The following is a 22500-nucleotide window of genomic DNA, read 5'->3' as shown; positions in this document are numbered from 1 at the left end:
TTTGGTCAATGCACCCTTTCACAATATGTCAGAATATCATCCCCCCCCTTTCCAAAATTGTCCGCTTCAAAAGGTGCATTCCAAATAATATGCAGGAAAATACTAACACAAACACACAAGCTAGCGGAGAGAAAGCCCAGCGGGACCTCTCAGTAGTACGGACCGATGCACGCTAAGTTTTGTGTGGGCCTTGAGCCGGTTTGAGCCTGCCAATCTGCGGTCACGATTCGCCCCCTGAACTCTGAAATTCCCCCGGGGGGGATATCCCCCCCCCCCCCCCGGTTGAGAACCACTGCTCAAGACCTTGAGAAAGACTAAACAGACACTTGTGGAAACATGACCTTTTTAACGTCAGTAGTTATAGTTGGTTACTAAAGCAGGTGGTTTTGGAATCAAATAAACATGACGATAGCATGAATTGGACAGGTTACGCTCACGTGCTTTTGGATTACATCCAGAATCTCACATTCTCTTCAAAAGAAAACACTGAAAGAAACATTGCTTGTAGCTATATAGAGAGAAAGGGGAATGCGATCGAGGAGTTGAGGGAAAAGAGAGAATAATGGGGTAGTACCATTCTAGCAGGTACATAATCAAATAGTCAGAAGCGGAGGAGAAGGAACGAAACGGAATATTCTTGTACAAATAAGAAGGGGGTGGACCCACTTACAGAAGAGGGCCTGTTGCTTGCGGGAGTTATGAATATTTTGCGTTTACAGACACAAAAGTAATATTTGGACACCGAAGAAATTATGTAGAAACAACGGGGAATAATGACGATAATCCTTCTGAAAAAGGATCATAACCTTTGTTAAGAATAATAAAGCAATTAAATAATCCCCAGGGGCCCAACACGCTATGTCGTCACGTCAAAAAGGAGGGGAATAGGATGTAGGATAATCAGTTCCGCGTCGTTAAGGATGAGCCAAAAAGGAAGTCCACTCGCCGGGCCTCTGAGGGAAATGGCCTCGGGTCTCCCTCAGTTCATCAGGTGGATATCAACAAGAAAGTGAAATTCCACCCCTCTCTCTCTCTCTCTCTCTCTCTCTCTCTCTCTCTCTCTCTCTCTCTCTCTCTCTCTCTCTCTCAAGGTTTATTAGATTGCATTGTAGTTGTTTTTTCCTTTCACTGTTTCTTTCCACATGAACAAATCGCGCAATACGTGCTTTGGCTTCTTATGAGGAAAATTCATTATTACTTGGTAACTTTTATAAACGCCTAAAATGACAGGGTTATATAAATAAATGTTTTAATTTCTTCTGTATTTATCGTTGTTAAACATGCCACAGTGATTACAGATGGGCTTCTTTATTGTTATAAAAATTAAATGAAAACGAAATAATAATGACAAAAAACTAGTCATAGAATCAAGTAGGGTTTTGTGACTATGTCAAAGATGTCTCGTGATCATGGTAGTGTAAACAAGTCTGCTAGTCTGGTACAGCACATCAGTGCTCTCATAGCCACATTGATGTCGCAACTTGCTTTAACTCAACAATTTAGTATATACTTGTCAGTGAAAACCTTGAAATCAAAAATGGAATTATTGAAGAAATGCTGTACTTGTCACAATGGCACCTTAGACATTTTATTTCCTGATATTTTGATATGTTTCATACTGAAAGCATTGGAACTCGAAGTAGTTCTGCTTCCTACATAAAAAACTTCTATGACAGGAATATCGTGAGTAAAAGTATAACCAGAAGAGTATTATGACCACGAGGAAGTTGACATAAAGGAGTGCAAGATCTTTCGCCTATACCCTAGGGCCTTTTCAAGCAATCTACATGCAGTTGAACAAAATATCACACAAACAACTGGTTTTTACAAGTAATAATTAAGATTTAAGGAGTATATAACCACTGTAATATATACAATTGTCATTAAGTTTACGGAAGGTCTTCAGGAGAGGAACAGCTGTCTAGAATTAACTCCGGTAACTGGATAAGGCCATTAACAAGGGATAATGAGATTCTTTAGTTTCTGTTTTTAATCTCCCATGAATATCTTGTTCAGAATGGTGTAAACAGTGATAGACTTTGGCCTAAAGGCTAAAATCTTGCACTAGGTTGTTTCAGCTTCCTTGTGGCATATATATATATATATATATATATATATATATATATATATATATATATATATATATATATATATATATATATATATATATATATATATAAAAGCATTAAGAAATAATATATTTTCATATGAATCACGGTGATGTGCGTCACTGTAGTCCTGAGTTCTTGTCTTCCGTGGTTTATATATATATATATATATATATATATATATATATATATATATATATATATATATATATATGCATATATATATATATATATATATATATATATATATATATATATATATATATATATATATATATATATATATATATATATATATACATGTTTTATTGTAACTGGCAATTAAATAAGGGAATAAATTTCAGCCATTAGGTGGTTGAAGTCGTATCCAAGATGCCAGAAGCTACGTGACTCCATTAATAATCACGATACAGCAGGAAGCGTTTTTTTTCTTCACTTGGAAGTCTGTGCCACATATGTTCATACCCATTGTTGGCCTCAAACTTACATTCATAGAAAGCTCTTTTTGTCCATTAGAATAGATGCCATTGTAAATCCCATTTCATGCGATATACATGAATGTGAGACAGATTTCTATGAGCTACGGAATGATCACCTTGCTTCTGTTCTCCCTGAGGCTTATTAAACCTTCCTTATTCTGAGAGTCGTCTGTCTTTTCTGGTGAGGTTAGACCCTAATCTTAGGTTTGATTAACTTTCGAAACTTTTTCTGTGTAAGTCCGTAGAGTTCTGTTATGATTCTTGTCCGCTATAATGAACTAAAGTAAATAGACATCATCTCCTCATGAAATCAAAGTTGAAAGAGAAAATGTCTATTACTGTGAAAAAAAAATTGCATATCTGTTGCGTTTATGTATCAGCCCTCCAGTACTCAGATACTGCTCAATTTATGAATCTTACTGACGGGAAATTCTGTCTACAAATAAATAAACACACATATATATACACATACATACACATATATCTCTCTTTTATATATATATATATATATATATATATATATATATATATATATATATATATATATATATATAGTCTATAATTGGGCGGCTACTTGGAAATCTTAGCTTAATGATAAATAATATTGCCAAGACCAGGAAGAACATTCTTTATTATACAAGCTTTGAGGTATAAAACCTCATCATCAGGCTGAAAAAATGACAAGGATGAGAATCAGTAAAATTACAATAAAATGAATTGTCATAATAAATCTTCAGCAATAATACTAACGAAATATATAAAATGAACAAGTAAATACAAACTAAAAGGGTGAGACGTAAAATAACGAAAAATTAAAAACACAAACATAAAAATATGAAAATAAAACTAAAGTGAAATGTAAACAAACTACCACTCACAAAGTAAAATATTTAACAACCTAATTGAGTACCTACTATGAAATTACACGATAGCTAGTTGAATACCAGACGAGTTGTTGTTCAATTCCGGCTTATCTTTTTTATATATATATATATATATATATATATATATATATATATATATATATATATATATATATATATATATATCATATTTTTACCCCTGTCATTCAGTTTACAATGTTAGTTATTTCAGGAACGCTTTCTCATTTTCTGCTCCACATTGATCATCCATAATACCGGATAATTTGACGACTTTTATGAAATAGTATGTCCTGATTTTATCCTTTGCCGTCCGGCTCTTGCTGATTACTGACCTCCCAGCAGTTACAGTCTCCAAATCTTCATAAATGATTAAAACGTTACATTTTCTGATAACATTTGTGTATTTTCACCTGCTTTTATACAGTTGCATCAGACTTTATAAGTGAGATGTCTTCTTTTTGTATTTCCCATTACCTCCTCTTACTTCTTCCTGATGAACACCCAAATATTCTTTGGAAGATTGAATTTCAAGTCAGTGGCCCCTGTGGGATTGTTCAATATGAATAGGGTTCATTTTCTGAATAATAATAATAATAATAATAATAATAATAATAATAATAATAATAATAATAATAATAATAATAATAATAATAATGCATTGATCAACCAATATGAACATTTTCGAAAACAAAAGTTTTTGTATTTTTGCTTAGTTTCTGAAGTGTAATCAAAACCTGATGTATCTTATTAACTTTCATATATGCATTTTCTAATTTTCACGATCTACGTGCAACGTGTTTAAAAATAGAAACTTCAATTTCTTCTCAGGTGCAGTAAAAAACAGAAGTAAGGTATTTAATCGGGAATTTTCTCCCACTGCATCCAGACTTTCCTCAGAATTCATCGCTCAAAAAAATGACATCTTTCAGAACTGAAGTGTCATCGTTTCTGAAATGAGACCAACACATTGGAATACTTTGCCGTTTTCCCAACTTTTGTCAGATATTAATTCACTTGTATCTGATTTTTGCTGAAACCTCGAGTTTATACTAATTAGATTATATCGTAAGTAAAAATCTTATTGCTTCTCGAATGTGCCGACATATTAAAATCATGGACTGACCATTTTTTTTCTACCGCTGATTTTAATCTAATCGCGCGGATTTTGGGTACTACCAAATTCTGATCATTCACCCAACGCAGCGCGTTCAAGAAAAATGCGAATCGGTACACACAATACTAAATAATAGATTTCTTCCCAATTGAACAGCATAACAGTATCGAATGTCGGATTTTAATGATTCAAAAGTCACAGATGAAAGTTTAATAATTTATCAGCGTGAGGGGAAAAGCCGTTCTATTAACATGGGGAACTCTCTCTCTCTCTCTCTCTCTCTCTCTCTCTCTCTCTCTCTCTCTCTCTCTCTCTCTCTCTCTCTCTGATCAAATATATCTTTAATAAATGCTGGCGTCTATTGTGGTAATTCACTTTAAACAAGTGAGATCAAAATCTTATAGATTACTTATACACTAATAACCTTGCATATCAGTTATATTGATTTCATTTCCTTAATGTTTCTTGTGTAATAATCTGTTTGGATATTCATATATAAAACTTCATAACTATATATAATATATATATATATATATATATATATATATATATATATATATATATATATATATATATATATATATATATACATATACATATATATACATATATATATATATATATATATATATATATATATATATATAATCACTGACTTAATTACTAATTAGTTACCTTATATGTATATTCTATGTATTCGTATGTTTAATAGTGTTCGAAATTGTTCATTTTTCAAAAATTGATATTCCGAGCCAGTTGGGCCTAATCTCTTGTAAAACCTCTCAAAGATTTACCTTTGTTTTGGTAGGTCCACTAATTCTTCAAATGTGTTGGATTCCAGGTGCATCTGTTCCTTTATAATCCCCATCCTCAGGGATGTCTCTGTGTCACCTGTCAATTATAAGAGCTTTATTGTACCCTTACTTTTATATTTCTCATCAGTTTGCTAGTAAAGGACCGTTGTCAAAAGGCCTAGCAACCGCTCCATTGTTTCACTTTTCCTTTGTGGCATTTCCCTTTATACATTCATCACGTTCCATATCTTCGTGATTCCGTTATACATACATATATATAATATACATACATACATACATGAAATTGCTGAATAGTGATCCAATGCATTAGCTTCTTTAGACACTTTCATGAAGGCTTAACAGCGGTACGTCAACCCCCTCCACACACGATGCCGTTCACCTCTGCCTTGAATACACACTCTTGATGGCTCTCTGTGGCTTCCTTTTCAATACCCCTTTCTGACCATCTATTCAGCACTTTGTTGGGTCTCCCTCTCCTTCCTCCTAAAATTTCTCAGCCTTTCAAAGTATTCATTTGTCACCAATCTAATGTTGTCCTTTTCTTTCACAGCAACCCTTTTAACATTTCTACATATGTACACATTTTTCATCATTCCAATTTTTTATGCCATACACACTATGCAAACACTTCAAATCAAATGTATATTTTTTTTCTTCTTCGTTCTGTTTTAATTTCCGCTTTTTTCTTTCATAAAGGTGAGTAGGCTCAACAGTGCTTTCCTGAATTCGCAATTTGTTACCATAGGCATTCCAAGTTCTTTGCAGTCTTTAGCGCACACCTGCTAACTTTCTTGCGTTCCGTATTCTACGAATTCTCTTTCATCCTTCCTTCATCCAGTAAATTACGTTCTAAATATCTATCGAGTCAACCGTTTCTTGTCTTCCATCATTGATGTTAACATGCACTGTTATCATCATCCTGGTTTCCACTAACCCTCTTAATGTTACTCTTGCTCACATTTGCTCTAAACGTTCTCCTCTCAAACTCCTCCACTAGTTTCTGCAGCTTCTCTCCACTGAATCGTCTGCAAGCATGAATCATTCCACGCTTCTTTTACGACTCATTTTCTAATCTACCAACTTGGAACCTATGGTAAACTCTTCTTTTCGAGATCCGCTTTTGCACCAAACCAGTCATACTCCGTCTGCATTGCCTAACTCATGATGCGTTTCCATCATAAAACTTACTTTCTACATCATACTTCGTCAACACTCCATTCCTTTTTTTATCGATTCAGCTTTTTTGTAGGTCCATGATGCCGCTTACTACTTTTTCCCCTGTACTTTCAAAGTCTTTACAGAACTGCTTCGTAATAAACATTTGAGACACATATATCTATCTACATACACAGCCCGTGGGAGGATGATTTATATAATTTTTTTGAAATTTCAAAGTACTTCAGGTAATTCTGCGGATTTGGTAGTTAATGTACTGTACTGGGGGGGATTGCTATCAGGGTCTTGAAAGGTATGTGGGCAATACCCTTACTCTAAGAAAAAAACACCCTGCTTTGTATCGGAATTGTTGGATTTTCCGGAGCAACCCCTTTTATGGGTAGAGCGTCGCTTTACACACACACACACACACACACACACACACACACACACACACACACACACACACATATATATATATATATATATATATATATATATATATATATATATATATATATATATATATAGATTATATAGATAGATAGAGATGTTTGAATCACTTCTACATCTCATAACAGCACAAGAAAGAATCAAGCATATTAAAAGAAAGGTCATGTGATATTAGCCAGACCTGAATGCATTCTAATTAATTTTACACAGACGCCAATAATTGACTTGAAATCCTTCAGTTTGCTCTTAAGTCTTATTTACTCTGTCCTTTCTTATTCATTAAATCTATTGAAAATGGAGATTGATATTGGCCAAGGGGATTTGAACGCTGGCTGCGAGAAGCTGGGAAAGACAGAGTTTATACTAGTTTATATCCACCATTGTTCTCTTGTCAGTATTTCGTTTGTGTGTTCAGAGGCCTCGGAACAGTCTGCTGGAATAACTGTGGTTGGAAGATTGTGTATTCTGAAGCAGTTTATCATATTATCAATTCCGATTTATTTGTTTTCCTTCTCGCAACGTGCTGTCACAAGGATTGGCAGTTCGAGAGGAAATAGAGATGTGGAAGAGGTGTTTTAACAGAATGCTACGATTTTATGCTGGATTACGTGGAAAAGATCATACTACAAGTATTGAATTTCCTGCGAGATTCGGTGTCCGATGGCTCAAAAATAGACTGAGATATCAGACGGAGATGGTTTGGACATGTCATGAGAAGGGACCAGGGAGATTTGGTCAGAATAGTAGCAGTTACAGGAGCAGGACGAAGACAATAACAGAAAATCAAGGATAAAGGATTTGAACGAATATCTCGACCAGCTGAAAACGCATTTCACATTTAGCCCAATAAAGGGAAAATCTTGGTGATGATTCTGATGATTACAAGCTGGCATAAGGCCAGGCTCACTTAGAGTCAGCAACCTAGTACTGTACTGTCGACCTCAGAAGGCACTTGCACCATAAACAGAACCAGGTCTATCCAATCACGGGGTTAATGCCGTCAGTGCATATCATGTGGTGTACTGTAGACATTACTGAAGGTTGTTTGCAGCATTCCTTCGGCTCCTAGCTCCACCCACTTTTTAGCCTTTTACTCTATTTCAGTGTCCGCTTACTTTCTTCTATTTTACTGTCCAACCACTCCATCCCTCTTTTCACTGTTTTAAGCGTAGAATGGCTGCGAGTGCTCCACTGCTTGGCTTTAAAGCCAAATTTCAGTTATCCAACAGTGGTTCAAAGCTTAGTTTTGTGTAAGAGCTCAGTCTAGGATGCCGATAATTCAAAATATATAACTGCCCTTTCTTGTGATTTATTTCTTCTTCATTCTAGCTTGCTGCTATTAAAGGCAAAGCTTCATGCTGGTATAAGGCCAGGTTCTTTTAATATGAAGAGCAAGTGCCTCTTTTCGTGAAATTCGGATGGGTCATTCAGTGATTTGACTTATACTGTAGATGAGTTATAGGACTGTTCGGGGTTGGCAGTTATTTTGAGAAAATCCAAGTTTTTTTTTACGCAAAACTGGAATTTAAAGAATTGTCTTTTGTTTACACAGTTATATGTGATCGCAGTTATACTTTTTGTGACGATTGCGCTAACCTTGATTTCCGTTGTCATTTTAGATGAACGGTTATGGTTGCCTACTACAAAGGTAAAGGGAGGAATGGTTGCCTTTGAAGGGGGTTTTTATCCTTACTGAAAAGTCTCGTAATGTACCTACTGCGCTGTTTTGAATTTAATGTCGGTGGACTTGTAAATGTTATTAATTTTTTATTTACTTTCATCTAGACTTTCGGCTAAATTCAGTTTCTGAAAACGATTTTGGCCTCACAAAGGTATAATTGAATTAATCAGAGGACCGTTTGCTTTCAATTATTCAGCTGCTTAAGGCTCGATTTTTTGTGCCTGTAGGTTCCATTGTTGGAAAGTCTTTTCATATGTTAACATTAAAAAGAGAAAGTTAATCTCAGCTGCTAGATGAAACGTTGTAAACTAACAAAAGATTTTTAATAAATTTTTTAATCTCCTTAAATAATATTTTTTGCAGAAAATTTTTTTATTACTTTTTTAATCTTCTCGAATATTTTTTGCAGAAACTGTTTCCACTTAATTCCTGAAATGACTAATAACTTTATATTATTTATTAATTCTTTATTTTTCGTTTCTAATAAGGTCCTCAGTGCAACAGTTACATTAAATCACTGTATTTCAATTCCAAAAACAAGAGACAACGTTCTCCAGAATCTTTCCAAAGTCAACATTTATAAATAATCTTTATAGCGAAATTACCATATAAGTCAACACGAAGACGGGTCTTCCCCGAGCTTCAACTTCTGCTCAACTCTCCTCTAATTCATCAATCCCATCACAAGAGTCATCAAACATCATCTCGGCACAAAAGCTCCATCAAAAATCCATTTGTGTGAAACCACAACTTCTCCCAACAAGGAAAATCCGACCAATCTATCTGTCTGCGAGGACGAGCCATTCCATTCCGCCGTTCCGGGGCGTTCAGAGTGTAAACAAACGGAGGAGGAGGAGGAGGCAGCCATTCCGTCCCTGTTCCGCCGTTCAGAAGGTAAATATTGAGGGGGTTTTCCACTTAGAGGAATGTGTGTCTTTGTTGATTCTCTGTTTGGCTTTGGTTTAACTGTGTCCTTCGATGCAAGAAAGTCGTCGGGGGATTGTTCCTGGAGGTTGTCATCCCTAAGGCTTCGTTGCTCCCGAAGAAGATCATTTTAATGGTTTGCAGGAATTTGTTTTATTGGCTTCATCTGGGAAGGAGTATAAAAGTGACGCAATTCTGCTGTGTTGAGTCATTCAGTTCTTTCTTGATTTCGTTTTCTTTTGTCATTAGTTCTGGAGATTGAGTTGGTACAGTTTCTGGTTCTAGATTTTTATACTTGTTGTATGATGCAGTTCTTTCTTGGTTTAGTGTTTATACTCTGTTTTCTGTTATTTTCGTTTTTGAATTACGGTACGTTCCGTAATTTTTTAGCTAATGATTATAAATTTTTTTGTTTCGAAGTTTTACGTTTCCTTTTCATGTTTCCTTTTGATTATATGCATATATATATGATATCAGTTTTGTTTATATTTCTACCTTACATAGTTTGACCAACGTCTTTATTTTATTCCTATTTGGCTTCTTTTATGTTGACATTTCCATCTTCCTTCTTGTTTATATGTTGTTGGGAAGCAGATCTGTACACTGTATTCAGTTACGCCCACTGCCGTCTGTTTGCAGTTCCCTTTCGTATTTGCTCTTCTTCTGCTGCCACGTTGTCATCATGCATTTAATTGATTACTGAAACCACTACAGAATATTTCTACTGTCGATCAATCTCCACCCTTGTTTACCTAACCAAAGCTCCTTCATCCAACCATTGCATGGACTTTCTGCCAATCCTCGTGCTGAAGGGTGGGTCTTGTGGCGAAGATTCTGATGCGGTCAAAAATCATCAAGAAACGGCAGAGACTTTTAAAGTCAGGGTTATTCCATTCATTATCAAAACAAATGAGTAGTTGTAGACAGTTATAAAGTCAAGGGTAACTTGCATTAACTCTTTAAAATCTGTAAGATCTCGCGGAGACTGAAACAAGAAATATATTGCCGGGAATCTTGAAACCGTAAAGAATTTGCTGAGACTAAAATAAGAAATGTTTTGCTAGGAACCATGATTCATTAAGAACCTTGAAAGACCTTTGAAAGTCGAGGATATATCGATGAGATCAGTGAAAGAAAGAAAGTGCAGAACCTTCCAAGACCACGGAGACATTGAAGGATTCTTGAAACTTGTACTAAATTATCAACACTTTTAAAGGTCTCCATTTTACGCATACTCGTAAACTAGCACGAAATTGCAGAGGCTTGAAATCAGAGCGATATAATGAAGAAAAAGGACAGATTTTTGAAAATCATTATGAAATTGGTGCTTTCTGAACTCATGAAGCGGCTGCAGCCTTTTGAAATAAAATGATTGCAGTAGTCTTAATTCAAGATACAACGCCTCTACATGGTCTTTATAATTGGCAATACCAGGAATTCTTAAACATTCTCATCATGTTGAGGTGATTAGAAAAACTTCAGTCATTTTGATTTGTTCATTGAATGGCAATTTTCTTAATTAGAATGTTTTTCATGAATTACATTTCTTTATTTTTCCCTGACTGTCGAGAAGCCGTCTTGTGGAACATTAGATAGATAAGTTCAGTCCAGTGACTCTGCCGTACTCTTGCCCCTTAAATTTCACTTCCTGTGCATTTCTGTGATACATATTGAATTATATTCCATTGTTTATATATATATATATATATATATATATATATATATATATATATAAATTATATATCTATATATTATATATAATATATATATATCTATATATAGTATATAGATATATATATATATATATATATATATATATATATATATATATATATATATATATATATATATATATATATATATATATCAGAATTTGGCAGAAGTGTGTCTGTGTAGGAGGAAAAGACTTATCTTTGTTGGTGGCCGAATGGTAAAGGTAACTCTCTGACCTATCGCATGTGGGTTCGAATCCTCCCACGACATCTGGGTGCTCTAATTTGTATAATGATTTGGGGTCAAGGGTTCTTGATGACAAGCTTATCCAAGAATTGTGAATAGATAGCAGAAGAAGCCATTGTGGCTGTTAAACATATATAAGATATATATATATATATATATATATATATATATATATATATATATATATATATATATATGTGTGTGTGTGTGTGTGTTATATAAATAGATATAATATATATATATATATATATATATATATATATATATATATATATATATATATATATATATATATATATATATATATATATATATATATATATATATATATATATATATATATATATATATACACACACATATATATATACACACACACATATACACACACACATATATATATATATATATATATATATATATATATATATATATATATATACATATACATATACATATACATACACGATGGACAAATATTAAGCCACAAATGTCATTTAATATCCAGTTCTCTATCCCCCGGGAATAACTTACGCCCTAGGGGAATTATGACTGATAACTGCTCCCACTGGTGGCGAAGCACTTATCAATTATAATTTCCCTTGGTTGTAAGTTACTCCCGAGGTATAGTGAACTGGATATTGAACTGATGTTGGTTTGATTAATATTTTTGAGTATAAAATATGTCTTGGAGCGACAAAATTTATATATATATATATATATATATATATATATATATATATATATATATATATATATATATGTGTGTGTGTATATGTGTGTGTGTGTGTGTGTGTGTGTGTGTAATTATTTAATGGATGTCACTATATATATGTATATATAAGAAAACTCAGGCGGTACAGGTTCAAATCCTGTCCGAGACAGATACTGTTGTATACTTCGTAAGATGAATTTAATTCGACATTATGGTATTTTTATAGCTTATTTCATGAGAGGAAGAAAAGTTACGTGAGAATTAGAGACAAAAGTAACACGCGTAAGTATGTGTGTATATACATACATACGTAAATCATGGATATAATCGCATAAAATTTTATTAAACAGATGATTTAAAGGTTAAAAAAAAAGAATGCCCTTTCATTAAAAGCTGACAGTTAATCAACCGAACTCGCAAATAAAAATGCAATGAAATTATTGGATTTTCAAACCAATATGTGAAAACAGAAAAAAATGGTTTCATAATCATCGGGAGCTAAGTTTGTTAAAAATATTCTATATTGTTGTTGGGAACATTTTTATTTATTGATTAATTTTTTTTTACATAAACTGTTTCCTCTAATATGGGGTGGCTTGAGGAAACAATAACAGAACGGTCACTGCCACATTTATGCATTAACCTCTGCATCATGGATGAGCCCACTGTGCAAAAAATCTCTGCCAGATTAGCCGTTTCACACATCTCAGTAGCACGTCGAACTCCCTATATAGACAGCGCCGTTTACCTCCATCCTGCATTTACTGTGGCGATTCAAGGATATTTAGCTTTTCCTTTTTAATATCTCCTGCAATTTGTCTGTCAACTGCTGATAATGATGCTTTTTTGGATGCTATATTCCCTCTATTTTCTGCTCTTCTCCTTGGAGGGCGTGGCTTCAGAATCTATTAGTAAATTCTCAACAAGTTTTTGGAATAAGGCTGCTAGTTCCATGCTTTCCTTCATCCTGGTTAGATCCACTGCAGTGGAATAGCTACCAGGTACACAATTCACTGCTTAGGTGAGCAGATGCACAATATCGCTCAACGGAGCAATGGCTTAAAGTTTTCCAGCTCGTTAGGTAATGGAACCTGGGACCTCTTGCTAGGGAAGCAAGTGTCCCAGTGGCTGGAGCGTATTAATAATATTGTTAGTTATTGTAACTTTACAGTTAATGTAGACTGAAGTTTGCTATTATTATTATTATTATTTGCATCAAAAGTGAAAGATATTATTATTATTATTTGCATCAAAAGTGAAAGATGCATCTTGCTACATTGTGCAGTGTGGTGGCTACGTGGCTATTGTTACTCTTTAAATAATTATGTATTTAACCTTTGTATAGGTATAGTCAAAGTTTTGCAACGCGTTCAACACCAATTTGATTCCTTAAGTGTTGGTCACTATATGATAACGATTCACATGGTTTTGCACAAGTTCCAAACATGTTCCTCGCACTGACTTCCTTCGTGATTGATAGATTATATAACTACATAAGAAAAGTAAGTTACCTAAGCAGGTAGGAGTTTTGACTTCTAAAACGCGTGTTATATCATGCAGGATTAACTATACAAAGATACAAAGTAAGGTATCTCATAGGGGATAGTACTATTAGTGCACCTGACGTGGTGCACCGTAGACATGTTAAGGTTCTTTGCAGCGTTTCTTCGACCCATAACTGCAACCCCTTTCATTTCTTTTACTGTACCTCAGTTCGTATTCTCTGAAATCCGTCTTAATTTCTACCCTCTCCTAGCAGTTGTTTCATGGTGCAACTGTGAGGTTTTCCTCCTGTTACACCTGTAAAACCTTCTTTACACTCAGTTTCCCTTTCAGCGCTGAATGACCTTATAGGTCCCAGCGCATGGCTTTTGTCTTTAATGTTATATTCCAATTTATATTCCAAACTAAAGTAAATGAAGAGAACAGATTCGAAATAGATGGTGCAGTGAATGATTTTTTTTTTTTTGCCTGTAATTTGAAATTAACAGAAAACGCAGTGAATTTGTAAATCAGGTATAGTGAGTCAGATAGTCATTACCTACCATAGTGACCGTATATTTTTCTTGCTACTAACTCGCTACTAGGAAAAAAAAAATTTGAAAAGCAGGTAAGAGGGCCAGACCCCTCGGCGTTACTTACATGCTACGTTGACCATGATCCTCTTCATGACGGCTGGCGGAACCTCATTTTGGGCAATGCACTGGTAGGCCCCCATCTGCTTCCTGTTCACCCTGGTCAAGTTAAGGTAGGGACCCTCCACCGTCTCGACTTGTGGAGAAAAGAAGAGACAGAGTATTAATAAAAAAATCTTTCTGCTAGGAGAAAAAAATTCATCACGAATTTTTTTAACATTTTTCGTTTTTTCAATTTTAAAAGAGAAAAGACAAAGTATTAATAAAAGATCTTTCTGCTGGGAGAAAACAAAATTCATCACGAATTTTTTTTAACATTTCTCGTTTTTTCAATTTTAAAAGAGGAAAGATCTTTCTGCTGGGAGAAAAAAAAAATTCATCACGAATTTTGTAAAATTTTTCGTTTTTTTTCAATTTTAAAAGAGAAAAGACAAAGTATTAATAAAAAAATCTTTCTACTGGGAGAAAATTCATCACGAATTTTTTTAAACATTTTTCGTTTTTTCAATTTTAAAAGAGAAAAGACAAAGTATTAATAAAAAAGATCTTTCTGCTGGGAGAAAAAAATTCATCAATAATTTTTTAACATTTTTCGTTTTTTCAATTTTAAAAGAGAAAAGACTAAGTATTAATAAAAAAGATCTTTCTGCTGGGAGAAAAAAAATTCATCATGAATTTTTGAACATTTTTCGTTTTTTCAATTTTAAAAGAGAAAAGACAGATGTAAGTAGTAACCTCATGCACGTTTGTAGCCCAAGCCCGGAGAAAGCAAGACAAATGTTAAGGGAGGAAAAACGCTAGAGTGTAACTTCGACGAAGGAAGCATATGATAGACCCGCCTCTCAAAGGAAGAAGTAATCAATAAAACTCTTACCAACAAAACTGATTCCATTTCCAAAATCAGCTGCAGATTCGTAAAAAATAACATGCAAACTTTTCAGATGATTCAGTAAATATCGCATTGATCAGAAAGACGAGCAGTATTAAATTCATTTTTAATGTGCTTTTCAGTAGAACCTTCATTTTGTGTCTTTATTCACTCTGGTTTGGGTGAACGATAAAAAGTGAGTTATTCATTTTTCATTGATTTTCCTTATAATCTAAATCTACCAAGACTTGGAAATTTGTTCCCGCTTTCGTTTTCCCCGGTCTCATAATCACGAAGTTAATGCCGTCAATAACCGTGGTTCACGGTACGCATCACTGTAGGGTGTTTGCAGGCGACCTTTTGGCTCTCTCCCAGCTGCATCCGCCTTAAGCTTTTAGTGTACTTCAGTTCTCGCCGTTTTCTTCCATCGTGCTATCCAACCTCTCAAACTATTACCTCTTAGTTAAATTTTGGGTTTTACCTTTTGATCCTCGTACTTCACCTCTTTTAATTTCTGGAAACCTTATGTTGCTGTCCAGCCATTCCAACTCCCCCTTTTCACTGTTCTTAAGTGCGGGATGGCTGAAAGTGCCCCGGTGAGTAACTTATAGCCTTAATTTCATTAAGTTTGTCGACCAATCCTATAACCCGGTGGTTCTCAACCAGGGGGGAATTTCAGGGTTTTCGGGGCGGGGGGGGCGGCGGCGGCGATTGTGACCACATACTGGTAGACTCAAACTGGCCCTAGGACCACACAAAACGCAGTGTGCATTGGTCCGCACTATTGAGAGATCACGCTGGGCTTTCTCACCGCTAACTTGTGTGTGTGTTAGTATTTTGTTGTATATTATTGAAATGCACCTTTTGAGGCAGACAATTTGGAAGGGGGTTTTGGGGGTGGGGGAGGGAATGACATCTTGACATATGGTGAAAGGGTGCATGGGCCAAAAAAGGTTGAGAACCATGTAACCCTTCATTGTTCATAAGGCAGGCCTGTGTCTCTTGTCGGCTTCAAGCCCAGTTCTCTTCCTTTATTTTTCATTTGTTTAATTTTTTTGCGGTACTTGGCTAGATAAGAGCACTGGCTCCCTTGTCCCATTGGCCTATGCATTAATGAACAGCACTCCCCCAGCGAAATTGGTAGGTAGATTGATCCTGGAGCTATTAAAGAAGGCAGTGGATTCAGCATTTCTACATATAAATGGCAGAGTCACGAAAAAAATTATATTTAAAGTACTATAAATAATATTGTTTCTAAAATTTAAAACAATGTTTTCCTTCGTGAGAGTTTTAGCACTTGATTTGTCGTATGTTAAATACGAAAAAACACATGCGTTGGATTTTTATTTCAAACCTTACTAATCGCACCTTTCCAAACGCTCCACTTTCTACCTAAACTCTGCCTGTGATTTTCTTCTTTTACACTTTCGTAACACCCTGTTGTTACTGCCCTTTTACCTTCATTCCCTTTAATCGTTCCATTGTGTACTCTCTCTCTCTCTCTCTCTCTCTCTCTCTCTCTCTCTCTCTCTCTCTCTCTCTCTCTCCATTTCCACAATTGCACAGTCTTTTCTCAGTTTTTCGTAAACTGTCTATTTCACTGACATTTTTATTTCTAGTGCCCCTATCCGTTATAAGAGCGGTCGTTGAGCTTTTGACCTTGAGGATAATATCTTGTAATTTCTCTCAAGTTTTAATGTGTGCGAGTGCGTGTGTTTGTGTCTCTGTGTGCATTAGCTGCCTTATAGCTTGTAAGAAGTGGAATTTTTATGAAGATATTATCAGGTATCTATGATGACTGGGGAACTCTCGTTTCCAAACCTCAAAAGCAATTCAATTGCAGTACCATTGTCAGTGAAAAACCTGTTCTCCCATTCTGCACCTCTCTCCGACTAATTTTAGTTGCCTTGCCTTCCACCCAAGTCAGTTTTGCGTACCAGCTTCTTTGTCAGTGAGTTTTAGTCTTCGTATTTTTTTTAATTATATATATATATTTATATATATATGTATATATATATATATATATATATATATATATATATATATATATATATATATATATTAATGTATGTATATATGTAAATGTATATATATAATTTTATAAATGTATATATGCTTTTATGAATGTATTTATGTGTGTATATATATATATATATAAATATATATATTATATATATACATACATATATATATATATATATATATGTGTGTGTGTGTGTGTGTGTGTATATAATATGTAATGTATTTATGAATACATTATATTCATAAGTGTATGTAAGTATGTACGGTATATATAACTTTATAGATGTATATAAAGTTATATGTATATTTTATATATATATTTATATATATCTTCAGACATAACATGGTTTACCAATAACCAGAAACTGTTCCCACAGAAGATCGTACAACCTTGACACACGGACCCCTATTTTTCTGACAAGGACATGATGGGTGCACAAAGTCAATCCTTCATACCAATCAACCATCTCTCTTGGGGACACCCAAGCTAGATATGCTGACGCCTTTTTTTTTTTATAAGGGATGAACGGTGTTAAAAAGATCGAGGATCATCATGAATTATAAGATAAACACGCGCGAGTAACCCTAGCAGAGGTGTCCATAAGAGAGATCCGTCAGTACACCTCATGCGATGCACTGTAGGTATTACTTAAGTTTTTTTGCAGCTCCCTTCAGACCCTAGCTGCAACCCCTTTCATTCCTTTTACTGTACCTCCGTTCATATTCTCTTTCTTCCATCGTACTTTCCACCATTTCCTAACAATTGTTTAAAGGTGCAACTGCGAGGTTTTCCTCCTGTTACACATTTCAAACCTTTTTACTGACAATTTCCGTTCCAGCGCTGAATGACCTCTTGGGTCCCAGCGCTTGGCCTTTGGCCTAAACTCTGTTCTTCTGTTCCATAAGGGAGATGGTTAGTTGGTATGAAGTATGGCTGTTGTAGAACGAAGATGTCCTTGTGAGAAAAATAGGGTTGTGTGTTGTGTGTGTGTGTGTGTGTGTGAAGTGTTGTACGATCTTCTTCAAGAAGGGTTCTTGGTTATGGCTCCTGGTTATTTGTTATAGCTGTTGTATTACTTCAGAAATGTTACGTCTGAAGTAATTGGGTTTGCTAGTTGGTAGGGTTTTCTTTTTTAATTTCAGTTTTGGAAACGGTAGTGGATGCAGATTCGAACCATTTGAAAGTCTGACTCTCTTTTCATTCAACTTTATCTGATTTTGATATAAACATCTGACCTTTAAATAGGTGCGAAATATATGGGACAATCTCTCTCTCTCTCTCTCTCTCTCTCTCTCTCTCTCTCTCTCTCACTGTTTATTATGAGAACGTCTTACCGCTAAATAAGGTGCGAAATGTAATGGGATCTCTCTCTCTCTCTCTCTCTCTCTCTCTCTCTCTCTCTCTCTCTCTCTCTCTGGTGCGGTATTTTCAGTCGTGGAAAAATTTGATTAATGAATACAAAAGAAGTGCAAGAAGCAAAAGGGAAATAAAGGCTGTCGAGGCGTCAGAAGATGAACGCCCTCAGTTTATATGTTAATTAAATAAATCGGAACAATAAATAAAAAAAACTAAAACTCAAGTGGAATAACTGCACCATCTTGATTTCTCGCTCAAATTCTGCATATGTCCTCTTTTAGTGAGATAATAAAGCAGTTACTTGAATTAAAATTGAAATTCATAAGACCAAAGTATGAACATCTAAATGAGAATTTTTTTTAAACTGATAAAAGCTGAATTTCTTAAAATATGGAAAAATGCCATAAAAATGTGGACTATTTTCTTTTGTGCAAAATCTTGTAATCTGCATCTGGTCAGAAAATTAAAAAACAAAACGAGTGCAAAATATATAAAGGAGCCATTAGAATAGAGTTTTTAAAACATCCGCAAAACCGCAGCCAAGTAAAAAAAAAAAAAATACGCAACGAACAAGCCCTACCACATTGCCCCGTGCATGAAGAAGGCTGTCGACGTTGTTGCTGACGACGGCGGCAAAAGCACGCCATCCCGGAATATGTCACCCCGGACACGTCGGCAACACGTTTCCAACCTCTGCCCTGACTTGTCAGAGCGTCGGCTTAATCTTTGAATGCCGTCAGAATCCACCGCGCTTCAATTACTAAAGAGGAGCGGGGCTGCGATTCCAGCTCTACACGGCCGCTGGAAGCCGCCCTGAATCATTGAGAGCTCCCCGAGAGAGGCGTCCGTCGGTATGTTAAGCGCGGTTTTAGGCTCGTGACATAACCGGGTGAGAGAGATAGATAGAGAGAGAGAGAGAGAAAAGAATTATTCCTCTCGGAAAAAATTATGGAGTGATTGTGACCGCGACATGGTGGTGGCCGTGCGACATTTGCTGACATGGGGTTCCCTTCGCAGAGAGAGAGAGAGAGAGAGAGAGAGAGAGAGAGAGAGAGAGAGAGAGAGAGAGAGAGAGAGAGAGAGAGAGAGATTCTCTTGGTTGCAAGAGAGAGAGAGAGATGTTGGGATTATCTAGTTAAAGAGAGTAAAACAGTGTGATAGATATTTGATATCCCGGTTAGAGAGAGAGAGAGAGAGAGAGAGAGAGAGAGAGAGAGAGAGAGAGAGAGAGAGAGAGATGCTGTGATTCTCTAGTTAAAGAGCTAGAGAGAGGTATTGGAGTTCTCTTGATTGCAAGAGAGTGAGAAATGTTGGGATTATCCTGGTAAAAAGAGAGAGAGAGAGAGAGAGAGAGAGAGAGAGAGAGAGAGAGAGAGAGAGATAAGGAAAGTGGATTTTTCCATGCATGCGAAGAATTTTCGCTTTAAATGTCTTGGCGTATACAATATATATATATATATATATATATATATATATATATATACATATATATATATATTTATTTATATGTATATATATGTATATATATATATATATATATATATATATATATATATATATATATATATATATATATATATATCCCTAATGGGGTGGTTTCACAGATATGTAGATCTTGTTGTTTTGAAACATTGCGCACAGCACAGTTCATTTTTCATTCATCCACTAAGGGATGACTGTGTCAGTAACGTTTTCCTCATGTTTTATGGGACAAAGTCCCTATTAGGTAGAACGTCTTTTTTTATTCTATATATATTAAAATTAGAAATATCATATGTGTATATATATATACTTATATATTTGTATATATATACATGCATAGTAAATATGTGTGTATGTATGTAATCACTTTACACCTTATCTCCAGTGAGTGTTGATGACTTCGGAAAGTATAACTCTTGGAATGTGGAAGAGGTCCTTGGCATTTGGTAGTTTACACAGTGTCCTGTCCCACTTTGGTTGAGACCTACCTCAGCTGACTGACTGCCAGGTACATATTTTACTGCCCAGATTTATATAGGCACAGGTGGACTTAGCAGAATGTACTTTAAGCATTGTGACTCTCTCGGGATTCGAACTTGCGTATATAGAAAGATCATTCGGAATTTTTCCGTCTACCTCCATTTCTAAGAAATTTTAGACGGCACCCTTCAAAAAAGAAAAAAAAACGCCTTGCGACTATAATTAATCAGTAAGGCTAGTCTGCGAAACTCGTTAAGTGTACCGATCTTCAAATTCAAATTTAGTGAAATAGTAAAGGATTGGTTACTCGGCGACAGGAGTGTCATGATTCCAAAATTTTGCCTTCATCATTAAAGAAATGATTTGCTGTATCGCTGCCGATTGTTAGGGCAAAGTCTTTATTCGAGGGAACTAAGGCTGACTGAGATGGATTCATCAAGAAACAAAATCGTTTTCAATGTTTATAATGAGGTACAAGGTATATATATATATATATATATATATATATATATATATATATATATATATATATATATATATATATATATATATATATAATAAATATATATGTATATATATATATTATATATACATATATTACAAATATATAGTATATGTACAATTATATATATATATATATATATATATATATATATATATACACACACAAGTATATATGTTTGTGTATGTATATCTAGTGATTGTATATGTATGTATATTTAGAGTATGTTCATGTTTTATATTGTACGTTTTAATTCTTGCGACACAAGTTTTATATATTCGCTCAACTTCATGCAACTTACGTACTTCACTTTCACTCGTGCCTACATACTCGCACGCTTGCAAACTTTCCCAGTCAACATTCCTCCTTCAAACCTACCTTTGGTCCTCTCTCTCTTGGCCGGCTTGAGAATGATCTTCTCTCCGCCCTCTCTCTTCCAGACGATCCGGGGCTTCGGGTAGCCGTTGGCCGTGCAGGTCAGCGTGACGCTCTCTCCGTCAGGCACCGTCACGTCCCCAGACGTCTGCTCGTCTATGATGTTCGGTGGGACTGAAAAAGAAAGCAAAGAAAGACGCTGGTCATTGTGGTGAATGGTTGCATATTAGTCAAGGTTCTTTGTCCTTCGGCCCCTAGCAGCGTCCCTTCTAAAAGAGTTCAGAGGTCTGGTTAAACCTAGCTGCAACCCCTTTCATTCCTCGTACTGTACCTCCGTTCATATTATCTTTCTTCCATCTTACTTTCCACCCTCTCCTAGCAATGTTTCATAGTGCAGCTGCGAGGTTTTCCTCCTGTTACACCTGTAAAACCTTTACTCTCAATTTCCCTTTCAGTGCTGAATGACCTCATAGGTCACAGCGCTTGGTCTTTGGCCTAAACTTTATATTCCAATTCCATTTCCAATGGTTGCAGACCGTTAGTGACAAGGGTTACTTCGTTGAGGTTTTGCAGTAAAGATTATCTCGTAGAGGCTTTCTGCTTATTTTTTTCCTATCGTTATATAGTATAGAAGTGAACACCTACATTTTTTTTATCGTTGCAAAGATGAGGATGGTGGTTATCTTTTTTAAATTTAAGGCAAAATATCTGGTGAATGGTTTTACACCTTGTCATTGAGGATTCCCTCGTTGAACGACTCGCACCCCCCCCTCCTACAGTTTTTTTCATCGTAAGGTGCTAGAATGAGACCCTCCTCTTATTGGATGTAGTATGATGGTATTAAGACGTTTACACGAAACACTGATCACTCAGATCTCTCTCCTATCTTAACTACAGCAGTGAAACTACCTCTGTGAAACCTTCTTGCCTTTATTAATGCTAATTATGATGTTCATATTCTAACAGATCGCTGATCTCTTCCACGTCTGTTA

At 35.3% G+C, this 22500-nt stretch overlaps 1 protein-coding gene across 1 annotated transcript in view; it reads right to left on the bottom strand.

Moving 5' to 3' along the window:
- The window catches only part of LOC136834983 (lachesin-like), a 609100-nt gene that overhangs the window by 67604 nt on the left and 518996 nt on the right, over positions 1 to 22500 (bottom strand). Inside the window, exons 5-6 of the mRNA XM_067097967.1 lie at positions 21512 to 21682; positions 14430 to 14558 (exon numbers count right to left, since the gene is read on the bottom strand). Of these exons, the coding sequence (XP_066954068.1) occupies positions 14430 to 14558; positions 21512 to 21682 (300 nt within the window). The remainder of the gene's footprint in view (positions 1 to 14429; positions 14559 to 21511; positions 21683 to 22500) is intronic.

This window comes from Macrobrachium rosenbergii, chromosome 54, assembly GCF_040412425.1.
Source record: "Macrobrachium rosenbergii isolate ZJJX-2024 chromosome 54, ASM4041242v1, whole genome shotgun sequence".
Lineage (NCBI taxonomy): Eukaryota > Metazoa > Arthropoda > Malacostraca > Decapoda > Palaemonidae > Macrobrachium > Macrobrachium rosenbergii.
Note: the sequence above shows the minus strand (reverse complement) of the source record. Positions and strands in the feature narration are given on the sequence as shown.